Raw genomic sequence first — 12,413 nt, 5'->3', positions numbered from 1 at the left:
AAAAAAGTGCAATAATTTTTGTGCATTATATGCAAAAAATTGTATACATATGGAGGTTTTAATTTAATACTTTAAAATGATAACTAATTAAACAATTCAGATTATATAGGTGATATCAGGTAAGATGGGCCATCAGGTAAAATGGGCCATTTAAGGTTTGGGGGTTCCAGCTCCTCTGGAATTTAGATCCAATGACTGCAAATGATTTCAAACTGTTGTCATAACTGTGCTTGACAAGTAACAGGTGATTTGATTAGTTTATGGTTGATATGGTAGGCGGGGGAATCATTCAAATCAAGACTACACCAGAAAGCTGCATGGTAAGTAGCCTGGCATACCAAATCTAACTTAATATTATAAGGATGATAAATCTATAAAAAAACAAACATGCACATAAAAAAAAATGCATAATATCTGTCTTGATGGCATCAATCAGAAATAATGTTGTTAGTTTGATATATGAACATATTTTTTGAAAAAGTGATGTTTTTCTTGGTGGCCCAATTTACCTTAACCCACTAATGTAAAATGGGCACATGGTTTCAGCTAAAATGGGCCATCCTGTGTGTGTGTGTGTGTGTGTGTGTGTGTGTGTGTGTGTGTGTGTGTGTGTGTGTATGTGTGTGTGTGTGTGTGTGTGTGTGTGTGTATGCGCGCGCACACACACACACACACACACACACACACACACACACACACACACACACACACACACGTCTGGTTCGCTACCTTTGTGGGGACTCTCCATAGGCATAATGGTTTTTATACTGTACAAACTGTATATTCTGTCCCCTTACACTAATCCTACCCCTAAACCTGCCCATCACAGAAAACTTTATTCATTTTTACATTTTCAAAATTCAAAGTTTAATTGAGCATCAGCGTCAGTTTTGGCAGGCCAAGTAGTAAAGATGCTGCTAACGCTATTGGCCATCACGATCTCATCAGCGATCTGCTCAGCGGATCTGCATCAGCGCATCAGCTGTTCATCTCCCCTCGCTGCTAATGGCTATGCTCAAATCAGGGCGCCCTATTTAAACAGATTCAGTTCGCTCCTAACTGCTTGCTCCTCGCTCTCTGCCAACCCACCACCTCCCCAGCTCCTCCTGGTCGTGTATAACGTGGCATTTGCTATTCTGTCATTGTTGCTGCTCTGTTCATATGGGGGAATAGTTCTGCTCTCCCAGTGCTAAACTGTGAGCGTTCCCTAATGCTGCTGCTGTCCACTGACTCTCTGTTATTTCATGGTGCTCATGAAAGGTCAGAGGACTCCCTGAACAGAGCCATACCGCCAAATTTCAATTATCAACTGAATTGCAATTTATTCAATACAATTTCCTAATCATTTCTATTGTCTTGTGTGTTCTTGACTTAAATGAACCTGACAGAAGTATATTTATTAAACGATTTCCCTCGTGGGGACTGCTGGCTGGTCCACACAATGTAGGTGATCTAAGGTTTTACTAATGTAATATAAACACAGACACAGACACACACACACACACACACACACACGCACGCACGCGCGCACGCACGCGCACACACACGCACACACACACACACACACACACACCACTGACATCAGTTTACTGATGCTGTTCCAAAATGGACTTTTTTAATTGCACATTTGAATATGTGGGTTTGCACCCAAAATGTTTTTTTTTAATGGCGCATATGAATATGTTTGTTTAATGCAGTTTAATTGTCATGTGGCTGTATAAGCAATTGTGTTTTAAAATTAAAATTCAGGATAAATTAGCCTACTATTTCCCTTTGCAGTTTGACTGGCCCATTTTACCTGAACAGCTGGCCCATTTTACCTGAAACTGCTCATGCAAAAAAGTTGGCACAGCTGATGTTTCAAGAAATGTAGGGCCTAAATAATTATATTTTATTACATAATTTCAACACAAAATTATCAAAAACAGTCATTATTAATCATAAAAACACATGGAAAAGGCATATATGGTATTATATTATTGTCCCAAACGATTTACCAAAAAGTGTCCCAATTTAGCTGATATCACCCGGGTTATATTCCGATTTATAGGCTCTAGTTTTTGATACAAATACAATTATTATCTGCATATGCTTTAGTTGTGTAGATTAGTCAATTTTTTTACTTTTTTAACTTTACAATAAAGTCTAATTTGTAAACGTTACTGAACTACATTGGTTAACAACATGAACTAACAATTAACTATACTTCTTTTTATAATCAAAAGTTGCATTTTAACAGTAGTTGTATCTTAATGTTAGTTAATGCACTATGAACTGAACTAATATGAACAATTACTTTTATTAACTTACCAAAATTAAAAAATTATATAAAATGATATTGCTCATTGTAGTTCATGCTAGCTAATGCATTAACTAATGTTAACAAATGAGACCTTATTGTAAAGTGTCAGTGTTTTTGACTGTCATTAGTTCCATGAATATTTGAACTTTGAAACATTTAGAGATCCTCTCAAACAGTGGCATGTTTGTCATGAACTCTAAAGCACTTGAAGTGGAAGTGTAATGGTCTTAAATCTTTGCCTCCTGGTTTTTGGTGTCTGTTTAGTTATGCCAGTCAAACCATGTGACCAATCAAGCCAATCACACGGCATGGCAGCAGCTTACAGATAGGCTCATCTGCTGGCCAGGGATTTCTGTAAATGGGATGAGGGTGATTAGCTGGGTTTAGGATGACGTACAGTAACTTCGTGTTTAATCATTTGGATCCTTGGCTTTTGTCCTCCCTTTGCAGATAGAGGGACACCACTATTTGCGTCAGTACCAGGGCAGACTGTTGTTTTTAAGAATTGTAAATGAAAATCAATTTTTAAAATTGTGAAGAAGATAATGTATTACACTGGAGTTTACCTGTAAAATAATCTGAGTTGGATTTTGTCTATTATGGGTGCAAAGATCATCATGAAAATAGCTATTAAGTTCTCGCTCTACTGGAATGGATTACACATTGCGCCTTGAACGTACTTTCAACGTTCTGCTTCTGTAAGGTGCATTGCACAGCTGTCTTTGGGGATCATCAAACTCTGTTTTTTTCTTTCTTTGGACTTTAACTAGTTGTTCAACATGGCTCTCATGAAGGTAAAGTTTGACCTGAAGAAACGGGTGAAGCTGGCCCAGATGCTATGGCTCATGTACTGGTTTTCTGTTATGGCTGGTGTTCTTGTCTTCAGCATGGGCCTTTTCTTTAAAATCGAACTTCGCAAGAGAAGTGAACTTATGGACAACAATGAGAGTCATTTTGTACCCAACATTCTAATCGGTGTGGGTCTTTTAGCATGTTTTCTCAATGCCTTTGGGGGCAAAATCTGCTATGACTCCCTCGACTCCACCAAGTTTGCGAAATGGAAGTCCATTTTGAAGCCCTTTCTCATTTGTTGTGTGTTCTTCAACTTCCTCCTCATCCTCACGGCGGCTCTGTGTTTTGCCATGCGCATTCCTCTAGAGTTTACCCTTGCCGAGGGCCTGAAAAATGGAATGAAGTTCTACAAGGACACCGATACACCCGGTCGCTGCTACATGAAGAGAACTCTGGATCTCATGCAGATAGAGTTCCGCTGCTGTGGCAACAACAATTACAAAGATTGGTTCGAGATCCAGTGGGTGAGCAACCGTTACCTGGACTTCAGCTCCAAGGAAGTCAAAGAGTGAGTGTCCTTTTGCAGCTTAATGATTGGATGATGCGTAAACATTCATTCCTTTCAGTTCTTTTCATTTAATTCTGTTCAGACATAGTTTAGACTATTAGACAATAAGCTGAGAAGTTTCATTTAAGGTGTTGACTTTCATTTAAGGCATTTAAGATGCTTGGCACTTTTAAAGGATCAAAAACAGCGAGTTTCTTTTGAAGGTTTTCAGAATGCCTGTTTTTATGCTGTTTGTGGAGTTATTTAGCAAGTTTAAAGGTATTGGGTGATTTGCAGGGGTCAATGTGCAGTGTAAGTGGTATCAGGTATGTTTACCAGTTTAGATTTAGTCACTAATCTTCTTGGATCACATTTTCTTGCCCTCAGAACTTACTGTCCCTTTCAATCAGTTGAATACCTGGTAGATTGGCTTGGAATAGACATTGAAATTACATTGAATTACTAGCCTTAATATCAGAGTGTGTGATATTTTCATCACAGAGGTTTTTTATGTTCAACACCTAACCTATAAAGTCTATTAAAAGTTTTCCAAAGTGATTAAAATTATTCTATTTATCTATAAATTAATTTAAATTAATTCGATTTTATTGATAACAATAATAAGGAAGTTATAATGTATCATTTTGTGGAAGTTGTTTATTTTGTCAGCATTCACAGCTTTCAATCAGAAAAAAGAATGTCAGCATTTAAAAAAAAAATTCTGACTAAGACACGAATGTGTAATGAATTTTATGTTGAAATTGTAAATGAAGACAAGGGAAAGTTTCACAATGAAATATTGCTTTTGCCATTTTTTAATTTACTGTACATTTGAGTCCTACTTTTGTCTTATGTATTCTGAAATGTAATATAAAACCAATATACAGTATATTTGCAAAAAAATGTTTTTTGTGTGTCTTTAGTCGGTTCAGCAGCAATGTGGATGGAAAATACCTAATGGATGGCGTTCCCTTCAGCTGTTGCAACCCTAGCTCGCCACGGCCCTGCATCCAGCAGCAAGTAACCAACAACTCGGCTCACTACAGCTATGACCACTACACCGAAGAACTAAACATCTGGAAACGTGGCTGCCGAGACGCTCTTGTATCATACTATGGTGGAATGATGAACTCTATTGGGATACTTGTGTTGGCGGTCACCCTCTTGCAAGTAAGATGTTTAGCTTTGAAATATCTTAATGTGCTGATCCAGGATCAGACCTTAATGACTTACATTACGTCCCTCTAATCTTAATGGATTGTGCTGTAAAGGTCAGACTGATCTTTGATCAGTACTTAAGGAACGTTTTGTCCAGTCTAGATGCTTAATCTTGTAAACAACCATCATATGGTGTTTTTGTTGTCTGCCCCCTAATTAGGTAAATTATAACTACACATTCTTTTGGCTACAGATTTGAGGACCCTGTCCTTCTTATCAGACAATCCCAAAAGGTGCAAAAGTAAACGTTAGTTAGAGGAGTAATTGCTCATCTTTATGATGTCATACCATGTTTACTGACAGAAGCCTCATTCTCTCAGTCAGTCATCTAATACTGTATGGCACCATCAGGGAAAACATCTAACTGACTTGGATATTAATAAATGTGATAGATTTTCTGATTATCTTGTAGTAGTTCTGAAATATTGACTTACCTGCTGGGATAGATTAAAATACATGTCTCAGGGTTTCTCATACGTTACCTTAAGGAGCTATTTTTACCTGATCTAACTTTTAAAAAGATTGGTAAATAATAGTAATAATCATTTATTTGACTTAATATTTACCAAAAAAATAAAATAAATTTGATGATACATAAAGCAAATATTAGTTTACCCAATAAAAAACATTTTGTATTAAAAAAATGTAGTATTAATGGAAACGTATGGAAACAAACATTGATTTAAACAAAATCTGCCAAGCTTACAACAGTCTGTAGCAACAACAAGACCTTGAACTAGGGTTGGTGGAGATTAGGAGTGTGAGATGGTGTGGTGACTGAAGATTCACAGGGATCAAATGTTCTAATCTGCAGGGCGGAGTTAAGCCTTGCTTTCTTGGAAAAGGTGATTTCAAATCACCAATTAAAGATGTAGAACATTCCATCCATTGATTTTACACACACACACACACACACACACACACACACACACACACACACACACACACACACACACACACACACACACACATACACACACACACACACACACACACACACACACACACACACACACACACACACACACACACACACACACACACACACACACATACTGTATATGTATGCATGTGTGTGTGTGTGTGTTTGTGTCTGTGAGGAAGGGGTTACTTATTTTTATAACGTATTTATACATCACGTTAATATTTGTTGTTCTGCATTTAATTGTTCAGCTGATTTAAATAAATAAGTAGTTTTTATTACTGACAAAAATATATATTATAATAACAATTATTGTATTGCTGTCACAGTAAAATTACAGTTGAGAATTACAGAATGAGAATCATAAGAAGTGAGATTAATAGAAATATTGTATATAAAAATATCTATCTATCTATCTATCTATCTATCTATCTATCTATCTATCTATCTATCTATCTATCTATCTATCTATCTATCTATCTATCTATCTGTGAAATGTAGCCTGGACATATGCTAAATATGAATAAACATATCACTCTGTGCAGCTATCTAACTCATATCTTTCATGCTTTTCTTTAGACTGCTGTAATGATTGGACTTCAGTACATAAACACCTCTCTGTCCACGCTGGTCAACCCAGAAGACCCTGAGAGTGAGAGCGAGGGCTGGATCCTGGAGAAAACTGTCAAAGAGACCTTCACTGATATCATGGCTAAGATGAAGGCCATGGGCAAAGGCAATCAGGTGGACGAGGGGGCAAATGAACAGGCTGTTGCCACTGCGAGCTGAGCTAACTCCGCCCACCAAACTTTGGCCACACCTACCTGAGGTAGAGAGCTGTGGGACACAGCCTAAAACTGTAACTATATCATCCACACTACACAAAGTGTAGACAAAGCCAATCAATGAAGAACTGGTGAAGAAAAAATCTAAATACAAACCTTTGTCAGTCATTTACATTCCTTTAAATAATTTGGTATATTAGAAACCAAAATTATGGTGAAAACACTTATTAGTATACAAATGATTGGCTTGTAAAGAGGGGCTTAAAAATATAATATAATATAATCAAATTGTAATTTTACCAGCTTCGCTTTCCCCTTTGACTTTGTACTTTGCTACAAAAAATCTAAACATTTTTATAGTAATTTTTATAGTCATATTTTGTTTAATTTATGAGTTGATATTCAACCTAAGAATGGCTAGTCACGGATTTGGCATAGTGTGAACGGTAAAAATATGGAAACTAGCCTCAGTACAGTCAGTACTTTTATTTATTAGGAATAAACAACACAATTTGTCAAGGGACAGGTATCGCAAATGCAAAGAAAACACATTTTTAGACAGGTGTCTTTTCACCCTTGTGGACTTAGGTATGAAATGTGTATGAAAGGTGAGAATCCACATACTTGACAGATGGATGGAGAGACAAGAAGTTAGTTGTTTTGTTTTATTTTAAAGTAATGCTTGCTATTTGAGAAAGGGGTATAAAAAAAATCTGTTTCAAAATATATTTTTTGTGACCTGCCTGATGATGCTTTGTGCATAAGTTCAGCATCAGATAACATACTTGATTTCAACAGCACTGAAAGGAGAGGCTGATTTTGCAGGTTTAGGAGACCCCAATGTGTGCTATGGTACAGAGGGATAACCAGGTACAGGGTGAGGGGATGCTTGAGAAGTCCCCTGGAGTTGAGGAGACAGCTTAAGACTGGCAGCTAAACCCTGACCTGTGACTTCTGCATTCCCACTGCAGGGAGCTCCTGTGCTTTTACACCCGCACAATTACTCCACGAAACGTCCCAGGCCAGAGACTGAAACTCTATGCTCAAACCTGTAATTTTTTGTAATTATTTTATTTTAATTCAAATTATGTGTCTATGTAAATAGTGTAGAATTATTACAAATATATTTTTCCTTTTGTAAAAATACAATTTAATTATAAGAAAAAGTTGACTACTCTAGGACAGTGTTTGGTGGGTAGTGATTATTATTGTGAATAAAACTTGTTTAATTGTAAAAAAAACATGCAGATTTATGTTGTACAGTCATTTGCTGAGATCAAAGTGCAGGGCATTCTGGGAGCTCTGTGGGTGGTTTGCCTTATCCAATAAGATCAGCAGAGAATTATGTGATTATTGCGTTCACATGCTGTTTGTTGTGCATGGCACATGGCAGTGAATCTGAATAGTTGGTCTGGTGAGTTTCATCATCATATGGTCTGTATTTGAAAAGTGTTGTACATGAAATACCTCACACTGATCAATAACATGATATGTTAACAAAAACATAGAAAAGCAACATGACTGCTAGATTAATTTGAAAAGTCATCAAGATATTTCATCCACACAAACAATTATGTTATGCTTTTAGGAAAGAAGCAGAATATTAGCATGGGATACTATGGGAAATGATAAGGCCGTAAAGAGGGTGACTTTCTTTGGGTATTTTGGTTTTCCGACAAGCACATAAACACAGATGATCTGATAAAGACAGTAAGCTGCTTTTGAGTGTGCTCAGCTTAACTTCTAGGCAGGTGACCTGGACTTCTGCTGCATATCCGGTGAAGAGTATCAAGCATTGATAGATACAGAATGTCTTTGAGCAGGTACAGAATGTGTCAAACAAAGCTGTGCACTTCTCTTTCCCCCCTTATTTTCCCTTTTGTTCACAGGATATTTGAAAGTGGTGGGGGAAAAAAGTGCTGCTTATTGATTATCATGTGAGATTATTATTATCAGTTTTGAAATAATTTCAAAACGACAAATTTCAGGTGAGGTAGTAGGGTACTATTTTGAAAGTTTGTTGAGAATTAAATCTAACTTCCAATTTGTTCAGGTGACATTTGGATTCTGTTTAACACAAAGATCAGACCACATTCAATAGTTTACAGGAGTCATTATATACAGTCACAACAATTACAGTGGGACTGAGAGATATATGCACAATATATGCAGAAACACATTCTAGCTGTATGTGGATTAACTGGTAAAACAATGTGTGAGTCTGTACGTCAGATGAACCTATATAACAGATCTTCAGTACATTATTGGGAAGTAACTTGAAGTAGTTGAGTTGGGTTCAGCAATATTTAAGCAACATCTTTTCCGCTTAAATTGTTATGTAGAGAAAATAATTATGATGTTAATGATTATTTGTTAATTCTTATAAATTCCATCTTATTATGTTCCTTTATCAGGTTAATGGAATTCACACTTTGACTCATTTAATCAGTGATGATTCTTAAAGGTGAAGTGACAAGTGAGTAATTTTTTATATAAAAAAAATATTTTCTTCTTTACCAGTTTAAACCACAAAAAGGCCAGACCATAAACATGCATTTATTCACCTACAACTCTATAATGCCTCATTTGGTGTTATTTGTTTATTTTTTTATGCAATTTCATAGAATTACCCCAGTGGCCCAGAAATCTCACACTTCACCTTTAAAGAGTATAAACTCAAAGGATTTGTGCATTGACCTGTGTTTAAATCCTCTTTCTCAGGCTTGAACAGTAGGGGTCAGTGACAGAACTAGGCCAACCATAAACACATCATTAAACCTAAACTATCCATTCAAGTCTCAAACACTGCCATCTGTTGGTTTGCTTTAATGTGCAGTGGTTTTCAATAAACAGCACTAGTATTGTCAAGATGATGACGCAGTTCTTTCTAAGTTTCATTTGTTTCTCAGACTGAATTAAGTCTCTACTGCAAAACCTGCTTCACTGTGTTGTGATGGATAGTCTGTTCTCTCTCAGGTTTTTTTTACCTCCTTTCTCTGTTCCTCTCAGCTGGAAAATTGCCACATCTCTCGATCCATCTTTTGCCAGCATCTTCAGGCAAAGTTGAGCTCCTCTTACATATCATACACACTCTCTCACACTCATTATAATGCCCATGTTGTTCACCCACTTCAACTCCTTCAACTAAATGAACTTAAAATTAAAATTCTATCATTATTTACTCATCACAAATGAAGACTTTTTTTTTGTGTGAAACTGATATGAAATGTTTGACCATTACGGTGAGGATTTTGAGAGTTTTTTTTTTAAATCAGTTCATTAAAAAAAGATTCGTTCAGTGACCATTTCTTCATATTACCATTAGGTGGCGAAAAAAACGAGCTATTTCTTTTCTTTATGTGTTATGAACAATGCATTGAATCATCAAAATTGTATTATGTTTCATTAAAATTTGCATATTTACAAAATCTACTAAGCATTTCTGAGCCTTATGACACTATATTATAGGATAATTATATTTTTTGTCCCTTTATGGATCTTGACAGGCTCATAAACTACAAGGACTTTAACCTGCAATTCTTTAAAAAATGTCTACTTATTGCATAGGGTAAAAACGGCATATGGAATCAGAACAACACGAAAGTGAGTAAGCTACTTGATAGGCCTATCATTTTGCGCAAACTATTCTTTTAAAACACCTTTTCTGAGTGTTCCTTACTCTCTCTCTCTCACACACTCATGTTCATAAAATCACTCCCTCTGAGTTACACATTGTGCTTTGTGTCTTTAGCCTTCCACAGCCTCATCAGTATAATGTGTGTAAGAGACGGCTGATGGCGTTCCACAAATTCAGCAAAATGGGATCGTGATCTCTGTCGGTTTGAATGATGCATTGATCTGTGAGGAGTGTAAGTGTGTGCACATCTACTTGTAACTTTTCAAACAGGGAGCCTGTTCTTTTTATGCACATGACCATTTTTCCTACAGGGAAATCTAATAATAAATGAACCTATATCTAAATTGCATAGAGTGCATTTAGCCTATGTCAATTAGTTAATAATGACACTGACACAAAGCATTATTCATTACGATTCACATAGCCTATTTAAAATAAGACAAAACAAGCTTTAAAATACACATCTTTATGTTAGGCCAAGCTCCTAAATATTTGACCTGGCCTTCACAAATAGGGGAGTCGGGCTAGTTGTCTCAGGTAAGTTGTAACAAGGGTTATGTATTAATAACTATAATATTCGATATTCGATTCAGAGGTCTAATTAAACAATCAGTGTATTTTCAGTGTACTCTGGCAGTGATTTTGTATGTTGGTTTAAACACTTAAATTTGAATCATTTGGTCCAAAATCATATTTTATACTGTTGAGCAATCAAGCAAACACATGGATATGAGCAGGCAACAGTTAACAATAGTCAAGTGGTATTTCTCATAAATGTCAGGATGAAGTTGTCACATTTGTGTTTTATGTTGTAATTGTAAATTAATTACAATATGTTTTGGCTTTTTAAAGTGTTCTTATGCAGAAGTTGGCTACCCTCAGAAAATTTTACTGTAAAAAGAGTGACCCCAATATAGGCCTACAATATTCTTAAAAATTCCAATGTAATGTTATATATATTATGAATTAATAACTATGATTAATTTGAGAACAGCTGTTGCAAAGAGAAAACTTGCTTCTGAGTAATGATTCCTACTTTCAAATACCCTGAATTCCGACTGGTCATGTGATCTCAAGATGTTTGTCCCCATGAGGTGACCCGCTTGATGTAAAATATTTTCCCCTCTGGCTTTTATAATATTAGAGTATTAATCTCATGTGAGTGTACATGATTTTCTAATAACCTTTTTAAAGTAGTGCACCTTTAAATTATGAGAAAAGCATGAGACATTAACATAATCTTCCTCATGGGGGCAGCATTTACTGGCGTCTTTTATTAACAGATAATCTATTCTGTCAGTGTCAGCATTCAGAGTCAGACAAGTTACACCCATGTGATCTTTGTATGCAAGCTGCAAAAAGCCCAATAAGTTCGCAACAAACATTTATATCACATACACCAATGAAAAAAGCGGAATAATGCCTTGATGATCAAATACTTACACAGTCATGACCTCGACGTTTCTCTCACCCCTTTGCGCTCTGTGCTTGGCCTGAGTCCAGGGTTGGTCTCATTCTACGTGACCCGGAGATAAATGCCTGAAGGAGACTGCGAATGACAAAAACACTCTCGGGACCGAGCAAGGGAGAGATGGATACAAGCATTGAAGTGAAGAACGAGAGGTTCTTTGTAGGTGTAGTTTCATTGTAGTGGGGCAGGTTAAACTCAATGGCTAGAGGAGAGTTTTTTTTTTTTTTTTTTTTTTTTGTAGGCTACTGCTGGCTGTTGCCACTCTGAGATCATGATTAAACAGCAAATATGGTAAAAGACTTCATTATGTGATTTACAACATGGCCGCCAGGTTATTAGCTGACTGGGGGTCTGTCAGGAGGCCATGATGGCATTAAAACACGGGCACCTTTACACACTTTTTTTACTCAATTATTCTTCAAAAATGTTCCAGTCTCTGTCAGTGAAGATTAAGGGTTCATATGGTTTTCTTTATTCAGCCTTGCCATTAGCGTGTCAAGTTATGGCTTCATTGTGAGTTGATGTTGGGTCTGTTTGTTCTCTCTGCACAGCTTTGCAGAGGCAGTTGGCAGCAGAGCTTAAAGGTATAATAAGGTTTTGATAATGGTAATCTATATTTATGGTAAGTTGACGGAGCCTTTCACGTTTGCTTCCATAAGTCCATCTAATCACATCTGGGTTCTGATTCAAAGTTCTCCCGTTAAAGAATATTTCAGGTTCAAAGGAAGTGTTGCATCTG

At 36.5% G+C, this 12,413-nt stretch overlaps 2 protein-coding genes across 2 annotated transcripts in view; both read left to right on the top strand.

Moving 5' to 3' along the window:
- Nucleotides 1–2,592: 2,592 nt before the first annotated feature.
- Nucleotides 2,593–7,798, top strand: prph2a (peripherin 2a (retinal degeneration, slow)). The gene is made up of 3 exons (XM_077200446.1): nt 2,593–3,662; nt 4,565–4,811; nt 6,361–7,798. Exons 1-3 carry the CDS (start codon nt 3,082–3,084, stop codon nt 6,568–6,570), a joined length of 1,038 nt encoding a protein of 345 aa, XP_077056561.1. The 5' UTR covers nt 2,593–3,081; the 3' UTR covers nt 6,571–7,798.
- The window catches only part of qki2 (QKI, KH domain containing, RNA binding 2), a 61,802-nt gene continuing 54,598 nt past the window's right edge, over nt 5,210–12,413 (top strand). Inside the window, exon 1 of the mRNA XM_077200448.1 lies at nt 5,210–5,219. The gene's annotated coding sequence lies outside the window, so the exon portion shown is untranslated. The remainder of the gene's footprint in view (nt 5,220–12,413) is intronic.

This window comes from Siphateles boraxobius, unplaced genomic scaffold (assembly GCF_051911475.1).
Source record: "Siphateles boraxobius isolate OS27281-9 unplaced genomic scaffold, OSU_SipBor_1 46, whole genome shotgun sequence".
In the NCBI taxonomy this organism is placed as follows: domain Eukaryota; kingdom Metazoa; phylum Chordata; class Actinopteri; order Cypriniformes; family Leuciscidae; genus Siphateles; species Siphateles boraxobius.
The sequence above is the reverse complement of the archived record's forward strand: the minus strand, read 5'-3'. Positions and strand labels throughout refer to the sequence as shown.